Source organism: Capsicum annuum, chromosome 3 (assembly GCF_002878395.1).
Source record: "Capsicum annuum cultivar UCD-10X-F1 chromosome 3, UCD10Xv1.1, whole genome shotgun sequence".
Taxonomy (NCBI): domain Eukaryota; kingdom Viridiplantae; phylum Streptophyta; class Magnoliopsida; order Solanales; family Solanaceae; genus Capsicum; species Capsicum annuum.
This window is the reverse complement of record NC_061113.1, coordinates 64522912-64546250: the sequence shown is the minus strand read 5'-3', so window position 1 is coordinate 64546250 and position 23339 is coordinate 64522912. Positions and strand designations below refer to the sequence as shown.

Genomic DNA, 23339 nt, shown 5'->3' with positions numbered 1-23339 from the left:
ACTTTGAGGGGAAATAAATCATAATTTATTGGTTTGATGCATACAAGTACTTTTGCATATAATATTATAGTTTAAAATAATATATGAAGTTTTATTCTCATTAGCATGGTTCAACTATTTATCGAAGACATTCAATGCCTAACCGACATTATCAAGATGAATTGTCTTGATTACACAATCTAAAAATTATGCTCTTAACTTAATTTTATTGAGCAGCAACTTTATGAATTTCAACTACAGATTGACAATAAACACACACTTGATCATGTTATATTGATGCATACTTTTCAACATATCACATGTAAGGTGAACGCGCCCATATTCATCATTTATACTTTCCAGATTTCAACCAACTTATCATGAGAACAAGCAAAATCAAAAGTTCATGAAGAATTTTCTTTGTTCTTCAATATATACATATATACGCACATATATATATACATACATATATATATATATATATATATTCATACATGTCACTATGCACATCATTGGGATGTCGCAATCGTTCATGTCAATTTATGAACTTTTATTCTAGTAAACTCCAAGTTTACCATGACATATGTCTTTTACTTTAGTAAATTTGAGATTTACTATTACATGAATAAAGTTCAAATTTACTACTTTAGTAGTAGATACCAAAATAACTCTTCTCAATTATTCTGCCTCTTTTAAAGAGTTGTGAGACCAACACAACTAAGTACACGTTTGTATTGATAAGTTTTTCTAGATATTATCACATTCTCCCTAGGGAATGGATCTATACTTATAACGATCAAAATTTTTATTCATCGGGAATGAATTATAATTGTGCTTTAAGCCTATCAAATTTTGATAGCTTATAACCTCTTTCATGATATTGCTACTTCAGGAGAAAATCGAGGCATACATAAAATATAGAGAATTTTCCTCTAGCATATCTTATAGTCATAATAAGGGTGTAAAAATATTATCACTTTTGATGATTATTATCATATTGTCCCTTCACTCTTATATTTGTACGTTCAATCACTTGTCTTCTTTCAGACATATTTTGCACTGCTACCACATTCACTTTAAAGAAAGGAGCATATTCAATGGGACGTGTCTCCTGACTTTTTAGAAACACCCATTATTTTGCCTTAGCCATCATAATATGGCTTAAGTCATCGACAAAAACTTAAAGTCGTCCCAAAAATTTACTTAGACTCCTCAACTAAGATCTGCACTTATTAGACCCATAACCCATCCGAATTTTGATCCAATCGGACCTTTTTTACACAACTAGAAAAAGGTATATAGAGAGTGTAACACACTCACTTTATGTGGAATAAACGACAGATTAAAAGGTGACTCTTTGCTATGAATTTAAAAATAATTAAAAAATATTTCATAACTAATTAACTTATAATTAAAAAAGAATTATAATTTTTTTTTAAAAAAAAAAAAACTAAATCCCCCTACACCCTCCTCTTCTTCATTAATTTTTTTTTTTAAAAGGAAAAAACTAAACACCCCCTCTCCCCTGGCCCTGGCCACCCTCCCCCCATACCCTCCTCTTCTTCATCTTGTACTCAAAAATCCTCCGGCATAGCTTCATTTTTTTTGATAAAATTCTTTCTTTTCTACAATGACAAATGAGATGGAGAAAATTCTAAATGGATTGAGGAAGATGAATAGCTTATTGATTTATGAAAATAGCATTTTGATTTTTCTATTTAAATTAAATTTACAATTTTATTGATTTGTGAAAAAAAATGGATTTACTTCTTTCCAGTAAACTTTCATTTTTTCATCAAACTTTTATTTTTTCCGGCAAACTAATTGCAGAAAAGAACAAAAAATAAAATCGAACTAAGAACAAAAAATTCAAATCGAATTCAAACATAAATTCAAAACTAAGAACAAAAAAGGAGAAAAAATAGAAAATATGGAAGGAGAATAAAGTTTAAGAAAAAAAAAAGGAAGAAGAGTGGGAGAAGAAGATGAAGAAGGGGGCATCGGATGGGGGTGGTTGGGTGGGAGCCTTTTTTTAAAAAAATATTATTTTATTAATAATTTTTTGGGGTTCCCAGTGTCACTTGGCACATTTTCATTCGTGATTTAGTCAAAAAATACCTCCTCACGTGCCTCATTTGAGTGGAAAATACGTGGAGTGCCATGTAGGCAAAAAAGACTAAATTGGATCAAATTCGAGTGGGTTAGGGGCCTGATAGATACATGTCTTAGTTGAGGGGTCTAAGTGAATTTTCGGGATAACTTTAAGTGTCTGTCGACGACGTAAGCCTCATAATATCATCAATATGGTGTATTGAGATTCAAGCTCAATATTTATCCATATAAAAAGGCGTCTTAGGCTATAACTCGATGGGACTTGAACCCAACATCTTATCATCATGGTGCATTGAAACTTTTAACCCAATGTCTTACCCTCTTAATGAGATGAGATTTAAATTAATTATCATATCTTTTAACAATATTGTTCTTCATGAACAAATTTAAAGCATAAGTGGTTCCAAACCAATTTTTTTTAAAATCCAATAATAATTATATCATTAGTATCAAAAGACAAATAACATAAGAAATTACTAACCTTGAAATTACCTTCAGAATTATAATCTGACCTTGTTTTGGTAGAGTCTCATGCTAATAACGTGTTATGAAATATGAAGTAAAGAAGAACAAGAAGAATGGAGAGAAAAGAAATAGTGATTATTATTTCTTTTGAGAGGTTTTTGGATGAGGTAATTACAATGAAGGAAAACTCCTTTATTTATAGGGGAAAACTAATTTTGTAGTTTGTAACTTTTTCATAAATAGAAATTCACTATATAGGGTAAAGTAGGCATTCACTATATACGGTAATATATTTATGTTTCTTTTCTTTACATCTAAATAACAATTTGTCAACATATTTTATAACATTTATCTAATCTATAATATATTAAAAGTGTGAAAACCCTTAGAAAAGTGATTTGAACTTTTTGTCCTTCATTAAAAAACTTCATAATAGACAAAATTATCTTTTCACCTATTTTCTTTAATTATTAAAATTTTAAAGAGTCCTAAAAACATCGAAAAGGTAAAATATATGGTAAATTTAAAATATTACTCAACTTGAGTTCTTTTCAAAGTAGTATTAATTAATCCTACTTTAAAAATATTTATTTTTGGAGTTTATGGACTTTCTAAATAAGGAAAGTTTTAAACAAAATTTTGATTTTTAATAAATATTAATGATCACGTTTTTTACCAAGTTTAAGAGTTTTTTTCCTGTTATTAGGATTTGCTCAAAGTTTCTACCATAATTAAAGTTTTTTCTTATGGAAAATATTTTTTTTAAAAAATATTTCTTTCATATTTGATTAATCCTTTTTTGGACAAAAAAATTTGAACTTCTATAAACTGAGTATTCTTGGTTTCTACAAATAATACAATAGCATCCACAAATAAAGAATTCTGTTTTGGAGAGATTATTCTCTCAAGTTTTATGTTTGTAATATTAGTTTTTTGATATGTGTAGGTCACTTGACTAAAGTATATTAAATCTTATAATATTTTTATTATAATTTTCTTTGTAATCTTATTTTTTGAATATTTGTAATGTAAGCGCCACATAACGACATGTTATTTCAACTTCAAGTTCAACAATTTCTAGGTTTTTGAATATATTTTTTATCTTAAAACTTTATGAATTAGAGCTATAATTTTTTGAATGAATCTTCAATTTTGTGATTTTCATATTTGTTTTCCTGTGAACAAAAATATTTATATTTCTATGTGCTTGGTTAATAGAACGGTTGAAATTTTTCTTAGGTGTGAGCATGTATTAAATTATAACGTATGTTAATACCTCATGCAAAGGATTATGAGGCTAATTTTTGGCTTTTTCTTTTTACAGGTTAGAAAAGTTTTCTGTTAGTTTGAGTTTAAATTGTTAAGTTGCTACTCAATTAATCATATTCATCATTTACATGAAACTGCTATGTTAATGCACACATCAAAAAAAAATTAATTTAAATAATTAAAAAGATTTAAAAAAGAAATTAATTAATTATAAAGTCCTAGATTAACTAACATGAAAGATGTTAAGGCATGTGGAATTTTGATGATAGACATATGAATGAAACATGTTGTAAAAACTGGTCCATTCAAGTGTACAAAGAAAAACTGCAGGCAAGGCTGTTGATAAGATGATACTGCGCATAGATAGGAGCGGATAAGCAAGAATATTCAGGAACCTTCTCAAACACTTACCACTTCAGTAAAGTAGAAGAAAAATGCAATATTCAGAAGTTAAGTTGATCTAGAAGTCCAACAATGAGAAGAGTTCTGCAAGGATAAAGGATAAAGTAAAAAAGTCCTATTTAATCAAGGAAGGAGAAACAGCTACAATAAGGAGTGAAGTTACTTGATAGAGCACAAAGAAGAAATAAGCATAAATCAACCAGGACTTTATTACAGGTGGATCACCAGGGTGCATATATGCAGCAAAGCATGATCAAGTAACTTACTCAAGCACGAAAAAGAAAATCAACAATAAGCATATCAGTTCACATACTTGAAGAAGAACCCGGTCTCTTACTTAGCAAGTTGTAGACTTTGTGTAGTCGGTAGGTTCTTTGAGTTGTAATGAGTCATTGTTCTAGTCTCAGTGATCTATAAACTGAGTTAGGAATTGTGTCTTCAAGTTTGGGAACTCAAAGACTTGGGAACACTTATCTTGGGAAGATTTGTGTTTTTGTATCGATAGGAGTTAGAAGTTTTAATTCCTAGTTTACAAGAAGTCTTGTAATTTTGTTGATTGTTGAGGTTCAAGTATTATAGTGAAGTTGGAGTTAAATCCTGTAGAGGTACAGGTCGTGGTTTTTTACACCTTTCTTGAGCCAGGTGTTTTTCACGTAAAAACACTGCATTTAGTATTTACTTCTGTGAACCATGTTTACTTACTTGTTCCACAGATAGGCAATTAGTAGGGCTCGTATTCTTAACAAGTGGTATCAGAGCAAGGTTGTCTTAAATAAGGCTAGTACCTAAGAAAAGATCAATATGATGAATTCCGTACCTCCTACTGGTCACAGTGAAGGTCAGTCAACTACTAAACCTCCACTTTTTATGGCTCTCATTTTATCTGGTGGAAAGCAAGGATGGAGATGTTCATTCAAGGAGAAGATTATGAATTATGGGACAAGATTACTGATGGTTCCACTATTTCAATGAAGACGGTTGATGGTGAACAAGTCAAGAAATTAAGGATTGAATTTACTCCTGATGACTTGTTGGCATTGAACAAAAATGCAAAAGCCAAGAACATCTTGGTCTGTGGACTAGGACCTGCTAAATACAACAGGGTATTCACTTGCACTACTGCTAAGCAAATTTGGGATGCACTGGTAAATGATCATGAAGGAACTTCTCAAGTAAGAAAATTCAGGATCTCTCTTCTTTTCATTGAGTATGAGCCATTCAAAATGAAGGAAAATGAAACCTTGCATGAAATGATGACAAGGCTTACCACTTTAACAAATGATCTGACTTCCTTAGGAAAAGTCATCTCTGAGTAAGAATAAGTTAAAAAGGTTCTGAGAGTATTACCCAAGTCAAAATAGAATGTCAAGGTAACTGCAATTAGGGAGAAAAATAAGGATCTTGAAGGTATGACTCTGGATGAACTAGTAGGGAACTTAAGGACTTATGAAATGGAAGTTGATGGAGTCAAAGAACGAGCAGCTTCTGAGAAAATCTTAGCATTGAAAGCTTCTGATAGTTATGAGGAATTTGAACTTGATAAAGAGCAAGTTGCCTTCATAACTAAGAACTTCAGCAAATTCTTCAAGAAGAAGAAGGGAACAGGTACTAAGAAATGTTCCAATGACAATCCAAATTGGTGCTACAAATGTGGAAAAATTGATCATCAGATTAGAGAATGTCTAGTATGGGAAATAGAATGGAAGAAGGAAAGGGCTAAAAAGAAACTGAAGGCAAAAAGGAAAGAGGAGCATGCAATGATAGCAACCTAGGGTTCTGATTCAAATGAAGATGAAGTTGATGAAACTGCATTCATGGCCCTTGGGAATTCAGATCTGGATGAAGAAGATGAGGATTTGAGGTAAGTATACTTGAACTCAAGGAAAAACTAAAATTGTTCTCAAAGCCAAAACTTGTTTCCCCGATGAGTGCATTGATTGATGATTTCCAAGAGTTAACCTCTGATAGGGATGAATTGTTCAATAGTCTAGCAAGTCTTAAATTTGATCTCATAGATCTAAAGGCTTGCTCAAATACAGTTGACAAGGACAATTGCAGTCTTAAGAAATAGGTTGTAGAACTTGATATTTCAAACAACAATCTTAAGTCTGAAGTTCTCAAATTAACTATCACTGAAAATGGGAAGAAGTCCATGAGTAAAGAACAAGAAGATGGTTAACCTGAGCTTGTTAAATACAAACAAGAATGTCATGATTTAACTGAAAAATAAATAAGTTAAATCAGGAAATATCTAAACTAAAATTGGATCTTGAAAGGGAAAACAGGTGGACAAACTTCTCTGGAATTGTTTACAAATTAAGTGAGAAAAAATTTAATGAAAAGACAGGTTTGGGATTTCACAAAAGTTTTGATGATCCAAAAGATTTATGTTACATTTGTGGAAACCTTGGACATCCCACTACTGAATGTCCAGTAGCTGCAAAAAGTAGATTAAACAATCAAAACCTGGCTAACAGATCTTATCAAACCAAAAGGAATAAAACCAGTTCTGGTCAGAGAACCAGGTTGCACTACATGTTGCCTGCATGGACTAAGAGAATTTTAATTCATCCTTTCACTCATAAAATAGAACCCAAGCTTGTCTGGGTTCCTAAGGCTAACTTTTGAATTCTTTTGTAGGAGAAGGTGAAAGAAACAAAAGGCACTGATATCTAGACAGTGCTTGCTCAAGAAATATGACTGGTGATAAGAAAAAGTTTTTTTCACTCTCTAAAATAAATAGAGGAAGAGTTTCTTTTGGTGATTCATAAAAGGGAATCATAACTGGAATTGGGAAGATTGGCTCATCTGAGTTAAAAACATTGGAGGATGTCTATCTTGTAGAAAGATTAAGCATAATTTGCTGAGCATCTCACAGCTGTGTGATAAAGGTAATAAAGGTATTTTTACTACTGCAAGAGTCAAGGTAAAAAAGATAGATACTAAAGAGGTTATGCTCACTGCAATGAGATATAAAAATGTATAAAAAGCTAACATCATGGCACTACCAGGACCTGAGCTGACTTGTCTGAGTGCTATAGAAAATGATCCCCTCCTTTGGCATAGAAGACTTGGTCATAGAAGTCTGAAACAACTAAACATACTTTCATCTAAAGACATAGTATTGGGATTACCCAAGACCAAGTTCAAGGAAGAAAAGCTATGTAGTGCATGTGTAAGGAGGAAGCAGGTAAAATCCTCTTTTAAGTCAAAGAACCATGTTAGCACAACCAAGTTCCTTGACCTAGTTCATGTAGACTTATGTGGACCCGTGAGTCTTTAAAGCAGAGGTGGAAAAAGGTATGTGTTTGTGATTGTTGATGACTATTCCAGATTTACTTGGACTTTGTTTCTAGCCTCTAAAGAAGATGCCTTTGATATCTTTGAAATCTTCATTAAGAAAATTGAAAAGAAATTAGGCACTTCATTAGTTTTCATAAGGTCTGACCATGGTTCAGAATTTGAGAATGTAAAATTCTTGAAATACTGTTCAACAAATGGTATAGATCACAACTTCTCAGCTCTTAGAACACCACAACAAAATGGAGTGATGGAGAGGAAAAATAAAACTTTGGAAGATATGGCTAGAACAATGATGCTTGCAGCAAATATTGCTAAAAACCTTTGGGCTGAGGCAATAAGTACTGCAACATATATCATAAATATATGTATGATCAGACCATTGTTAGAGAAGACTCCCTATGAATTACTAAAAGGAAGAAAGCCCAACATCTCTCACTTTAGAATCTTTGGATGTAAATGTTTCATACATAATAATGGAAAGGATAATTTAGGAAAATTTGATGCTAAAAGTGATGAGATAATCTTCTTAGGATATTCACTTCATAGTAAAGAATATAGAATTTTAAACAACAGAACAAACTATGTTAAAGAAAGCATGCATGTGATCTTTGATGAATCCTGTATTAAGACTAATCTGCAGAAAGAAAATGATGCTGAGGAACAGGTTACACAGCCTGTTTCATTGACTTAAGCTACAAAACTTGGAGGCACTTCAATAGGGGGAACTGAAACTGAAGGCACAGTGACAGGGGGATTGTGTCACCAACTACCCCGGAACAAAATATCATCAGTGATCCCAGTAGCTCTCTAGGCTTGGTTCCAAAAGGGTACAAGTATCAAGGATCACATCCTATAGAAAATGTTCTCACTGAACTCACCTCTGGGATTACTACAAGATCTATACTGAGAAGTATGCCTGCTTTCAAGGCATTCCTATCAGAAATAGAGCCAAAGAAGATAACTGAAGCATTGTTTGATGCTGATTGGATCATAGTTATGCAAGAAGAGCTGAATCAGCTTGAAAGAAGTAAAATATGACACTTAGTTCCTCGTATAAAATATAGATTAGTAATTAAAACTAAGTGGGTGTACAGGAATAAAGTTGATGAGCATGAAGCATTCACAAGAAATAAGACAAGGTTGGTGGTCCAAGTATATAACCAAGAGGAAAGAATCAACTTTGATGAGACTTTTGCTCCAGTAGTAAGACTGGAAGCTATAATAATACTTGTTGCCTTTGCTGCATACAAGGAGTTTATACTCTACCAGATGGATGTAAAGAGTGCATTTCTGAATGGCTTTCTCAAAGAGGAGGTGTATGTCAAGCAACCTCTAGGATTCGAAAGTAAGGAGTTTTCTGATCATGTGTATAAACTGGATAAAGCCTTGTATGGGTTGAAACAAGCACCTAGAGCTTGGTATGAGAGGTTGTCAAAGTTTCTACTGGAGAATGGACATACCAGAGGTAAAATTGATAATACCCTTTTCTTAAAAACTAATGGGAAGGATTTGTTATTTATGTAGGTGTATGTGGATGATGTTATTTTTGACTCAACAAATATGAGTATAACTCATCAGTTTGCCAAACTCATGTGTTGTGAATTTGAGATGAGCATGATGGGAGAGATGAATTACTTCTTGGGCTTGCAAATAAAGCAATCAGCTTCAGGGACAATGATTCACCAATAGAAGTATGTCAAAGAGCTTCTCAAGAGATTCTCCATGGAAAAGTCAAAAGAAATAAGTAATCCTATTGCAATTGCTACAAAGTTGGAGTTGGATGAAATAGGTTTAGATGTAGAGCAAAAGATGTATAAACGTATGATTGGGTCATTATTGTACCTCACAGTAAGCAGGCCTAACATTTTATTCAGTGTAGGGCTATGTGCCAGGTTTCAAGCAAAACCCAAAGAATCATATCTAAAATCTATGAAGAGAATCTTCAATACTTGAAGTGAACCAGTGATCTTGGCTCATGGTATCCCAAAGGAAGTAGCTTTGATCTGATAGGTTACTCAGATGCTGATTATGCAGGACATCTGGTGGATAGGAAAAGCACTACAGGAATGGAACACTTCCTTGGATTATGTTTGATTACCTGGTCCACTAAGAAGCAAAATTCAGTTGCTTTGTCTACTGCTGAAGCTGAATATGTTGCTGCAGGATCCTGTTGTGCTCGATTGCTATGGATTAAGCAACAACTCATGGACTTTGGTATAGATGTTGGTTGTGTTCTTATTTTTTGTTATAATACAAGTGCTATTAATATAGCTAAAAATCCTCTTCAACATAAGAGAACCAAACATATTGATATTAAGCATCACTTTCTTAGAGATAATGTTGAAAAAGGTCATATATCCATTATGTTTTGTTCTACTGAGGAAAAGATTGCTGAAATTTTCACTAAGGACTTGAGTAGAGAACACTTTGAAAAAATTAGGTTAGCCTTGGGGATGATTAAAATTGCATAAGTCCCCCTCAATTCTTGACTAGAATAGTTTGATTTTACAAGTGATTGTTGGTTAATTCAGTCTCACACATTAAGTTGTGTATCCTAAGTCCAAGATTTTGGAGTATGTTGACTCATGTGTGTGTTGATTTTGTAGAAAGCCTTGATCACAAAAGCAATTTTGTCTATTTTGTCATTCAGGTATGATTACTATTACTTCAAAGTAGCTTAAAGAGAAACAAATTATTTTCCTGGTTCCTTCTTAGTCCATTTAAACTGCCAAAATATAAAGAGTCATTTCCCTTTCAAAAAGCTGCCACTTCATTTCCCATTAGGATTGAAACACTCATCATTACTCCTCTGCCAAATACAGTCCCTCACCCTTTCAACTTTCTCATCCCTTTCTCTTAAATACGCTTTCGTTTGTCTTGATTCTACACTATAAATTCTTTGCACCCTCTTTATACTCAAGAACACTTTCCTGATTTAAAAATGGCATCATTCTCTTCATCGTCCTCCTCTTTTTCTTTCTTCTCCATTGACTCTATTCCAAATCCCTTCACCGCACTTATCCTTCATCCAAACATCACCTTACCTCCCTTAATTCCTCCTTCAATCTCCCATAAATTTATCGATTTTTGCTGCTTTTAGAAATTTCCCAAACCCTTTTGCCCAAATTTCTTCACTTTCTCCATTCTCTTCGAAACCCCTTATTCCTCCTCCTATCCCACTCCAAATTGTTGAAGCTGATGATAATCATAGTGACAGAGATGGCCTTCCTATCGCAGAGCTAATCCCAAGAAGGTCCAGGTCCAAGCTCCCAAGAAAAACCCTTTCAATTCCCGTCACTGTTGACAACACTGCCCCTCCAAAACTTCCTCCAAATATCTTTATCCCTCGTACCCCTCACACTCGAGGAAGAAAGTAATTAGAAGATGCATCCTTGGTCGAGGCTCTTCGAGCCAGCAAAAGGAAACATGTGGCTACATCTGATCCCATCTCTCCTCGTGCATCTTCTTCTGATCTTCTACTTTGATCAGTCAGAAAGACAAAAACTATCATGGCCAAAGTTCCAAAATCCTCGTTGCCCATGAAACCCTCTTCTAAACTTACTCAAAAAGCCTCCTCCTCTTCTAAACCCCACCTGTTCCTTCTGACTCATCTGACTCTGACTTTACCCCAGATGCTACTGATGAGTTGGCACCTGAGTTTAAAGTTCCCCACTTATCTTCTCATCAGAATACTCCTGAGGCTCATTATCTTTACTTTCAAAAGGAAAAATTAGCTAGAGGGAGGGTAGTTAGTGGTTTTGGGGAACCTGATATGCAAGTTTTACAGGATAAATTAGAATTTCAAGGTTGGTCACATTTATTTCTTCAGGGTGATCTTCAGCGTAGATTTGTAAAACCTGAATTATATGAGTTTTATATGAATGGGGTGTGAATTGGTGAATTATTCTCCATTACTGTCAGAAAGGTTACCATGATCCTTTATGTTGCTGACATTGCTAGGATTTTACGTATTCCCTCTGGGGGATGGGGTCACTATGTCAAGGGTACTTGGCCTCCTCTGGATAATCTTGCCTCTGCCCTCGACATACGTAGAAATTTTTCTGGCAATCCTAACTTGCTCCACCATAGAAGAGTCCTTAAGAGGGAGATGTCCCCACTACATCAGCTTTATTTTGATTTGGTCCACAAAATGATTATTCCTAGGAAGGAGAGACGGTGTGTGGAAAGTTTTCTTGATCTTACACTCATGGAGATTTTGGATACTGAAGTAGGAATTGATCTGCCTCGACTCATACTAAAGCATATGCAAAGGGTTCTCCTCAAGGATGCAAACGGGCATGCTCTACCTTATCAATTCTGGCTCACCCCCATATTTGAGGACTTTGGCGTTTCTGTTAAAGTATGATTTTCACAGACTACCAAAGATATCATAGGACATGCAAACCATATGATGCTACCTGTTTCCATGAAGAGTGCTGATAATCTGATGCAACGATTGAGAAATTCACTGGCTGAAAATTAAGCTGAGGTGGAAGTTGCTCAGGCAGCTTTGGAGGCTGCACAGGCTGCTTATGAAGAAAAAAAAAGGATCCTCTATGCTCAAATTGCTTCCCTTAATTCCTTGTTGGAAAAAAAGAGCTAAAAATGTAGATGTTATTAGGAAACTCACCTCTCTTATTCCCTCATCTTCTTCTACTTAGCCTCTTCACTGATATCTTAAGCCTATCTCTTTTTGTTCCTTTTCCTGACAGCTTGTTCTCTCTTATTTTAATTTTTGGTATATGTACTCATCTCTGCAAATGAATAAACTGGGCTTAGTTATTTTACTGTTTTCTGCTCCTGTTTTCTCATATTGTATTCATGTTCTCTTATCCTGAATTTTGATTGTCTTAGTGATAGCCTTAATGGCCATAAATTATTAGACGTTTTTCACTTGTTGATCCAGCTTTTCGATGATGTCAAAAGAGGGAAAAGTAGGCTATGCAATGCTTATAACTCATGACTAACATGTTTCATTCTATGCTAGTCTTTATTCAAATGCCTTATTGAGTATGTCAGGGGTCTGTGATGTTATGTTGCTATGTTTGTCATCATCAAAAAGGAGGAATTTGTTAAGGCATGTGGAGTTTTGATGATAGACATATGAATGAAACATGTTGTGAAAGCTGGTCCATTCAAGTGTACAAAGAAAAACTGCAGGCAAGGCTGTTGATAAGATGATACTGCACATAGATAGGAGTGGATAAGCAAAAATATTCAGGAACCTTCTCAAACACTTACCACTTCAGTAAAGTGGAAGAAAAATGCAACATTTAGAAGTTGAGTTGATCTAGAAGTTCAACAATGAGAAGAGTTCTGCAAGAATAAAGGATAAAGCAAAAAAGTCCTATTTAATCAGGGAAGGAGAAACGGCTACAATAAGGAGTGAAGTTACTTGATAGAGCAAAAAAAAGAAAGAAGCATAAATCAACCAGGACTTTATTACAGGTGGATCACCAGGGTGCATATATACAACAAAGCATGATCAAGTAACTTACTCAAGCACGAAAAAGAAAATCAACAATCAGCATATCAGTTCACATACTTGATGAAGAACCTGGTCTCTTACTTAGCAAGTTGTAGACTTTGTGTAGTCGGTAGGTTCTTTGAGTTGTAATGAGTCATTGTTCTAGTCTCAGTGATCTATAAACTGAGTTAGGAATTGTGTCTTCAAGTTTGGGAACTCGAAGACTTGGGAACACTTATCTTGGGAAGATTTGTGTTTTTGTAGTGATAGGAGTTAGAAGTTTTAATTCCTAGTTTACAAGAAGTCTTGTAATTCTATTGATTGTTGAGGCTCAAGTATTATAGTGAAGTTGGGGTTAAATCCTGTAGAGGTACAGGTCGTGGTTTTTTACACCTTTCTTAAGCCGGGTGTTTTCCACGTAAAAACACTGCGTTCAATATTTGCTTCTGTGAACCATGTTTACTTGTTCCACAAATAGGCAATTAGTAGGGCTCGTATTCTTAACAAAAGACACTGTAGTTACATAATGCATTAGTATATATTTGAAAATACCTTAGGTCCAAGGATGAGTGATTGGATTGAAATAAATCTAACAAACAAATCGAGGTTTAACTTCTACTACTTTTAAAAACTAAAGAATGTAATTTTGTTCTAAAAGTATTTTTGAGAAAAATACATTTAAAAACACTTTAAAAACTTAGTGAAATACTAATAGTTAATTCAAAGTGTTTTCTAAATTTATTAGTTACATACAAATTTTTTCTTGTCAAAACATAGACATTGAAATGATTTTATAAAATTGAACTCGTTGAAATAAAGTCCACGGGCAGAGCGCCTAAACTAAGACTAGTTTTTCCAATAATGCAAGACAAACATTTTTATGGAAAAAAACCTAGTAGAATATATAAAATTCCAAGTATTTTGAATAGTTCGGGAGTATGGGAAAATGGAAAAGCAAGAATTTGAATAAACCGTCCTTTCCTTTCCCCTTTTTCCTTCAAATTTCTCCTAGTATGTAACTTTATTGATCTCTCAGTCATGATAGCAAAACCGAACCCATTTCATTTCTTCCTACATCTATCTTCCTCACAATTGTCACTTAAATACTCAACTTCTTCAAACACCCTTTCCAACTCCATCACTAAAACAAACAAATTCTTAATTTACTGCAACACCAAAATAGCCGAAAATGGACGTAACGGCAACATTCAAGAAGCTGAATTCATATTCAACAACATGCCCATGAAAAACATCGTTTCTTGGACGGCAATGCTCACGGCCTACTCTCAAAACAAGAAAATCAAGAATGCACGTGAAACGTTCGATAAAATGCCTGAAAGAAGCATTGCGTCGTCGAATGCAATGTTAACGGCTTATATGAGGAATGGAGTTGGAGTTGATGAGATTTTTGAGTTTTTTAAGATGATGACGGAGAGAAATGCGGTGTCTTTTGGTGCGATGATTACGGGGTTTGTTAATGCAGGGAGGATTGATATGGCGGAGAGTTTGTATTATCGGACTCCTATGGTTTTTCGGGAACCTGTTTGTTCGAATGTGTTGATAAATGGGTATTTGAAAGTTGGGAAGTTAAGGGATGCAGTTCGTGTTTTTGATGGTATGGTGAGGAAAGATATTGTAGCTTGTAGTGTAATGATTGATGGGTACTCAAAGAACGGGAAAGTTATTGAGGCTCGGGAGTTGTTTGATACCATGAAGGAGAGAAATGAGGTCACTTGGGGTGCGATGATTGATGGGTATATGAAAGTTTGTTGTTTCAAAGAAGGGTTTGATTTGTTTCTAAGAGTGAGAAGAGAAGGTGATGTGAGACTGGAACCAACTATACTGACAATCGTTTTAGAAGCTTGTGGAAGACTTAGTAAGCATCGACAAGGTTATCAAGTCCATGGATTGGTTTCGCGTTTGGGATTTGAATTTGATGTTTTCTTGTGTAATTCATTGATTACTATGTACTCGAGATTTGGTTGTGTAGATGCAGCTAAAAGTGTGTTTGATTCAATGTTAAGGAAAGATGTCATTTCTTGGAATTCGCTTATTTCAGCTTTTGTTCAAGCTGGAAATCTCGAAGAGGGATATGAGTTTTTTAAACGGGCTCCGAAAAAGGATGTAGTTTCGTGGACAGCCATGATTACAGGGTTTTCTGAAAAAGGTTTGACTGAAATTTGTGTTGATCTATTTAAAATGATTCCCGAGAAAGATGATGTTGCATGGACAAATCTTATCTCTTGTTTTGTAAATAAAGGGGAATATGAGGAGGCTTTCAAATGGTTTATTAAAATGATTCATAGTGCAGTTAGACCAAATCCTCTAACTTTAAGTAGTATGCTTAGTGCTTCAGCTGGTATGGCCATGTTAAATCAAGGTCTGCAAATTCATGCTCTTGTTTGGAAAATGGATATGGAGTTAGATTTGTCTATCCAAAGTTCTCTTATCTCAATGTATTCGAAGTCTGGAAGTTTGGATGATGCCTATAGGATTTTTAAATTCATAAATTCCCCGAATATTGTTTGTTTCAATGCAATGATTACTGGATTTGCGCAAAATGGCTATTGCAGAGAAGCACTTAAGTTGTTTGACCAGTTGCAAAATGAAGGTGAGCGACCTAATGGTATCACTTTTCTAGGGGTTCTATCAGCATGTATGCATGTGGGGCTCCTAGAAGAAGGGTGGAACTACTTCAAATCCATGAGATCCTTATACAACATTGAACCCGAGCCTGATCATTATACTAGCATGGTTGATATACTAGGACGAGCTGGTTTACTTGATGAAGCAGTTAGTCTAATCAATTCAATGCCATTCAAGACACATGCTGGGGTTTGGGGTGCTCTTCTGGGTGCCAGCAAGACTCACCTGCGTCTTGATCTTGCAAAGCTTGCAGCTCAAAAGATTTTGGACTTAGAACCAAGTAATGCAGCACCATACGTAGTGTTGTCAGACCTGTATTGTGTTGTCGGAAAGAAGAAAGATGAAGAACAAGTTAGGCTGGCTAAGAAATTGAAAAGAATAAAGAAAATTCCAGGTTGCAGTTGGATTTTGTTGAAAAACAATATTGGTATATTTCTCTCTGGAGATCAGTCCCATTTGAACTTTGAAGAGATCAGCTGCACATTGTGGACGATTATGGATTACACGAAACAATTAAGTTGCATAGACCATGACTTGTTACCACTTTAAAATGTTAGTTTACATCCGAAAAGGATAAAGAACAGTCCGGTGCACTAAAGCTCCCGCTATAGTGTACGGAGTCTTACCCTGCATTGCTGCAAGAGGCTGTTTCCATGGCTTGAGCACGTGACCTCCTGGTCACGTGGCAGCAACATTTCCAGTTACCAAAGGATATTCACTTTATAATGCTTGTCCACTGACACCACTAAAATGGAAGTGTCATTTACCTGCCTACTATCATATGCTTTCTTGGATGGTTGAAGAGAATAAGGGATGTATTAGCAAAATGCAGTAGATATTCTAAAGGGGATCGCCGGATATAGTTCATTCTGCAGCATTTGGCAAGTGGAAGCATGAAAAGATTGCCATCCGGACATATTGAATCAGTGAAATGTTGTCCCTAAGGCGGCCTGCGTAATCGAAAGGCATTTGTAGTTGCCATTTCTTGCATGGTTCTCCTGTTAAGTTTTTACAGTGTATATACAGAATCTACAGCCTCCGTCTTCCATAGAGAGATCGCCACTTTCTTGCTGTTAGTTTCATTAATTTCTAGTGCCTACAATTTGTTTATACTTTTGTAAATAGATAGGTACAGTTATAGGAGCTGAGTGTTGAGAGGGCGCCCTCGCTTCTTCGGGAAATTGAGTCGATTGTGGCTGTTTATCGTGCAATACTATATGAAATTTGAAGGCACTTAACCATTCAATAGCACCTAATGATTATGTTCTTAACTTAAAATGCATCTACGTTTTTGAAGCTGCAATCTCCAGCATTTCTTCTCATCTCATTAGTAACTTTTTTAATTGCGGTGGGGTATGGGTCAGCTTCTGCAGCTTAACTATTCCATCTGGTACATGTTACCTCTTACTTAACATAGGTATCAAGTAACTTTGTCAACCAATGTTTTTGCTGATGAGGTCTCACAGGTAACTTTATGTACAGTATAGGAATTATTCACAGCATAACCTTCGTAAACAGACAGCATATGCATGATGACCTTAGTATCCTTGAGATTGATGGTAGCAGTAAAAAGACAGACAAAAAAGATGGAACTCGCTTTAATATAACTAGGCCCCGCATCCACCACCACAGCAACCATCTCTATCTCCAGCATGTTTGCTTCTACACCTCCACTATAGTCATCCCCTCTGTTACATTGTTGACGAAAGCCACTGTGGCATCTGATGGTGCATTTTAATATTATAATTAATATATTATTATGCATGAATTTGGGATGTTATGCTACTAATTCTTCATTCCTTTACGTTGCTAGTATTTGCCATTAATTTGCGAGTTTCATGTGTGTAATAAAATGGAGTTAGTGTTTTAACTTTTATTTCTGTAACATTCCATTAGATGGAGTTACATGTTCATTAGTTGATAGCATTTGATGCATGCAAATTATGCATCTTCCTTAGTCAATTTTTGGCACGTTGCATGGCTGCTCTTTACATCTTGAATTCACATTCATTTGTGTCCTTAACTACAATAGTTACTGGTGGTAGAATAAAGACATAAGTTTCTCGTAACCACTCACTCTTTATTCCTCCATTATCCTATTCTTTATGTTGGTGTAACTCATGTAACTCTTTTGTAACCTCTATTCTATTAATCTTTCCATTTATTCTTCCTATTCATTGCATGGAAGAATTCTCATCTATAAATAGATGTAGTCTTGCATGAGTTTGTAATACACAAGATAATAGAGAGTTCACAAAAAAGTTAATAAAAAAATAAGTTTGCTAGTTCAAGGAAGATGTTTTTTTTGTGGAGTTTTGAACTCAACTTTTGTCTAGAGTTGTTAAGTTATTGTGAGAAGGTTGTTGTATCCTGGAAGGGACGAGTCAAGAAGATTACCGCTGGACCGGTGAAACATTTGTTGCCGTGGGCTTAAATCTCCTTAAAGAGAGCGAGATATCCGTGCCTCAGCCGAAGAAGAAGAAGAAGATAGTCTTTTTTATTTTCTTCACTTGTAATTTTCAGTTGTAAGTTTATTGTAATTTCACCAACAATTTTAAGGAGATTCAATGGCAACAACTGAAAAACCCGCGGATGTCAAGATGGGAGATCTCAACAAGCCATTCCGGTTCAACGGTACTCACTTCAAGAGGTGGAAGGGTAAAGTACTTTTCTACTTAAGTTTTTTCAACGTTTCTTATGTGTTAACTGAGAAGAACCCAAATAAAGTAGATAACTCTTCCATGACCGATGGTGAACTTATCTCTCTTCAAGAGAAAGTTGAAAAATATGATGGTGACTCCTACAAGTGTCGGTATTTTCTTCTTAATTGTCTATCCGATAATTTTTATGATTATTATGATAGAACTTACTCTAGTGCAAAGAAAATTTGAAAAACCTTGCAGAGTAAGTATGACACTGAGGAGGCGGGAGCAAAAAAATATGCGGCTAGCAGATTTTTTCATTTCCAAATGGTGGACAACAAATCAGTGGTAGACCAAGCTCAGGATTTCATAATGATTGTTGGCGAGCTCAAGTCCGAGTAAGTCAAAATTGGAGATAACCTTATTGTTTGTGGCATAATTGATAAACTTCCACCTTCGTGGAAGGAGTTTCAAAAAAACATGCGCCCCAAGCAAAAGGAAACTTCTCTTGAGACTTTGATAATGAGAATCTGCATGGAAGAAGAAGCAAGGGGCCAAGATGCACTTTTGCAAACAGAAGAGAACAACATCACACCGAAGGTAAATTTAACTTCTTCAAATAATGCTACCCCTGAAACTAACAAAAATACTACTTTGAAGCCTAAGAAGAAAAAATACAAGAAAAATGATGGTAGATATCCCAAGGACAATAATGGTTAAAACAACCAAGCTAAAAAACAACATGTACAACAAAAAGGACCGTGCTTTGTCTGTGGCAAGAGTGCGCATATTGCTCGATTTTGTAAATTTTGGAAACGTGGGTCTACACCTCAGGCAAATTTTATCGAAGAACCATTTGTGGCAGTGATAACAGACATTAACATGGTGGAGAATATTGATGGATGGTGGGCTGGCTCTCGTGCAAACCGCCATGTCTGTTATGAGAAAGAATGGTTTAAAAAATATATAAATTTTGAGGAGCCCAAAATCATCATGCTTGGATATTCACACACAACTCAAGTACTTGGAATGGGAGATGTCGAATTGAGTTTTACTTCTGGAAGGGTATTGATATTAAATGATGTACTTTATACTCCTTCTATGAGAAAAAAATTGATGTCTAGTTTTCTTTTTAATAAAGCAGGCTTCAAACAGATTATTGAATTTGATCAGTATGTAATTGTTAAGAATAATATTTTTGTGGAAAATAGGTATGCATGTGATGGTATGTTTAAGTTAAATGTTGAAATGAATAAAATATCTACTTCTATTTATATGCTTTCTTCTACTAATTTTTGGCCTGCTTGTTTGTGTCATATAAATGGTCGTTATGTGGGAATCATGAGTAGTTTAGGATTAATTCTAGTGATAAAATTTTTTTTTGAAAAATGTGAGGTTTGTAGTAAAGCCAAAATCACAAAAAGTCCTCATTTTCAAGTTGAAAGAAAAATTGAATTATTAGAATTAGTTCATACTGATATTTGTGAACTTGGTGGAATTTTAACTCGTGGAGAAAATAGATATTTTATCACTTTCATTGATGATTTTTCTAAGTTTACATATGTTTACTTAATGAAAAATAAAAGTGATGCATTTGAGAATTTCAAAATTTTTCTCCATGAAGTTGAAAATCAGTTTAATAGAAAAATAAAAAGAATATGAAGTGATATAGGCAGTGAATATGAGTTATATGAGTTCAATTTTTTTGTTAGATCATTAAGTATAATTCATGAAACTACTCCTCTTTATTCTCCTGCATCTAACGGTGTAGCGAAAATGAAGAATAGAACCTTGATTGAGTTAACTAATGTCATGTTAATTGAGTCTTGTGCACCTTTAAGTTTTTGGGGTGAAGCTTTTTTAACTGCTTGTTATGTGTTGAATCGTGTGCCTCATAAAAAGATCAAACTAACACCTTTTGAGTTGTGGAAAGGTCATAAGCTAAATTTGGGATATCTAAGAGTTTGGGGTTGCTTAGCCTATGTAAGGTTAATGGATCCTAAAATTTCTAAATTGGGTAAAAAAGTTACTACTTGTTCTTTTCTTGGTTATGCTTCAAATAGTACGGCCTATAGATTTTTTAATCTTGAAGATGGTGTGATAATAGAATCTGGTGATGCTATTTTTCATGAAAATAAATTCCCTTTTGATTCTAAAAATAGTGGGGGTCTAAGGACTAAAGAGAATGTTTTGTCACTACCTAGTTCTTCTACTTCTACTTTAAAAAATAAAGAAAATAATGATTTTGAGTTAAGAAGAATTAAATGAGCTAGAGTAGAAAAAGATTTTGGTCCTGATTATTATATTTTTAACATTGGAGATGACCCTATCACTTTAAAAGAAGTTTTTTCTTCACATGATGCTATTTTCTGGAAAGAGGTTGTAAATGTTGAAATGGAATCGCTAATTTTCAATAAAACTTGGAAGATAGTTGGTTTACCATCGAGTTGTAAAACAATTGGATGTAAATGGATCTTACGTAAAAAGTTAAAACCGGATGGATCTGTTGATAAATACAAAGCTAGGCTAGTAGCTAAAGGTTTTAAACAACTAGAAGGCCTAGAATTTTTGATACTTTTTCTCTGGTAACTAGAATTACATCCATTTGACTTTTAATTGCTATTGCAACAATTTTTGATTTATAAATTCATTAAATGGATCTAAAAACTGATTTTTTAAATGGAGACCTAAATGAGGAGATTTACATGGAACAACCCGAGTGTTTTATTAAGGCTGGACAAGAAAGCAAAGTGTGTAAACTTAATAAATTCATATATGGCTTAAAACAGGCACCAAAGCAATGGCATGAAAAATTTAATTCCTGTATGATTGAAATGGGTTTAAAACAAATGAGTGTGATAAGTGCATATATCATAAGTCTTGAAATAATTCACATGTTATTATTTGCCTATATGTTGATGATTTATTAATCTTTGACTCTAATATGAATGTTATTGGTGAAACTAAAAATATTATTAGAAGTTATTTTGATATGAAAGATCTTGGTGAGGTAAATTTTATTCTAGGAATAAAGATTACTAAAACATGTGATGGAATTTTCCTCGACCAGTCATATTATGTTGAGAAAATATTGAAAAAATATAATTCCTTGATTGCAAGCATGTTGTAACCCCATTTGATTCTAGTGTTCACTTATTTCCTGTTGAAAGTGAAAATGATGTGATAAATCAAAAAGAATATGCTAGCATAATTGAAAGTTTGAGATATGTGACTGATTGCACTAGGCCTGATATTGCATATGCAGTAGAAGTACTTAGCAGGTTTACTAGCAAGCCAGGTAATGAACATTGGCATGCTATAACAAGAGTAATGAGATATTTAATTGTAACGAAAAATTGTGGTTTGTTCTATAAAAAATATCCTGCTTATTTGAAGGCTTTTGTGATGCAGATTGGAACACTTTATCAAGTGATTCCTCATCTACTACTGGTTATATTTTAACTTTGGGGTGTGGTGCTATTTGTTGGAAGTCTAAGAAGCAAACTATAATTGCTAACTCTACCATGAAATCTGAACTACTTGCTTTAGCTTCAGCTAGTTAGGAAGCGAATTGGTTAATAGATTTATCATTTCAAATACCTTATTTTGAAAAACTAATTTCTCCTATTTTAATTCATTGTGATAGCACCACTGCAATTGGTAGAGTTCAAAACCGTTATTACAACGATAAATCCATACCTGTACGGAGGAAACACAGTAATGTGAGATCATATTTGACAAATGCTATCATTAATATTGACATGTCAAATCTTATAGATTCATTGACTAAGGCCTTAGTAAGAGAAAAGATCTAGAGCACATCGAGGGGGATAGGATTGAAGCTTATTGAATCTTAAGTCATATGTAAGGAAACCCAACCTGGGGGCTAGAGATCCTATAACCAGGTTCAATGGGAAAAACGAATCACATATGACTTGTTGTGGAAAATGCACTATCTTTTTTATCCCTCCCTATAGTGTGAGAGCATTTGCCTGTAATGATTGTGAGGTTGAGTTTATAAAACTGTTAATGAAAATCTATAGCTCGTATGAGTGGGGTGCTAAATTACAAGAGCACTCTCGACGAATTTTACCTATGTGAGTGTAGAGGTAGGCCGCTTCCTACGAGAATTAGGCTCATTCTCAAAAGACACTCATTAAAATCGGGATAGCACAAGGTCGTAATGTACTGGCAATAAAGCTCATGTCAACACCTTGATTATTATGTGTAAGAAATAACTTTTTATTTTCCCTAAGCAGTCATAGTTAAAGTCTGAGACCACTACGACTCTGGAGTAAAAAATACTGTTTTACTAAGTAGAGGTTCAATGCAGAGCACACCTTCATTATGAATGGTAATTTTTTTTGAACTAGTGGACTCTCTTGTATTAATATTAAAATAAGTGGGGGATTGATGGTGCATTTTAATATTATAATTAATAAATTAATATGCATGAATTTGGGATGTTATGCTACTAACTCTTCACTCCTTTATGTTGCTAGTATTTGCCATTAATTCAGGAGTTCCATGTGTGCAATAAAATGGAGTTAGTGTTTTAACTTTTATTTCTATAACATTCCATTAGATAGAGTTACATGTTCATCAGTTGATAGCATTTGATGCATGCCAATTATGCATCTTCCTTAGTTAATTTTTGGCACGTTGCATGACTGCTCTTTACATCTTGAATTCACATTCATTTGTTTCCTTAACTACAATAGTTAGTGGTGGTAGAATAAAGACATAAGTTTCTTGTAACCACTCACTCTTTATTCCTCCATTATCCTATTCTTTATGTTGGTGTAACTCATGTAACTCTCGTAACCATTGTAACCTCTATTCTATTAATCTTCCCATTTATTCTTCCTATTCATTGCATGAAAGAATTCTCATCTATAAATAGAGGTAGTCTTGCATGGGTTTTTAATACATAAGATAATAGAGAGTTCATAAAAAAATTAATAAAAAAAAGAGTTTGCTAGTTGAAGGGAGGTATTCTTTCTGTGGAGTTTTGAACTCAACTCTTGTTCACAGTTATTGAGTTATTATGAGAA

General features: G+C 34.3%; 1 protein-coding gene across 1 annotated transcript; it reads left to right on the top strand.

Moving 5' to 3' along the window:
- Positions 1 to 13872: 13872 nt before the first annotated feature.
- On the top strand, positions 13873 to 16935 carry LOC107863774 (pentatricopeptide repeat-containing protein At1g53600, mitochondrial). The gene has a single exon (XM_016709906.2). It carries the CDS (start codon positions 14036 to 14038, stop codon positions 16190 to 16192), a length of 2157 nt encoding a protein of 718 aa, XP_016565392.2. The 5' UTR covers positions 13873 to 14035; the 3' UTR covers positions 16193 to 16935.
- Positions 16936 to 23339: the final 6404 nt, after the last annotated feature.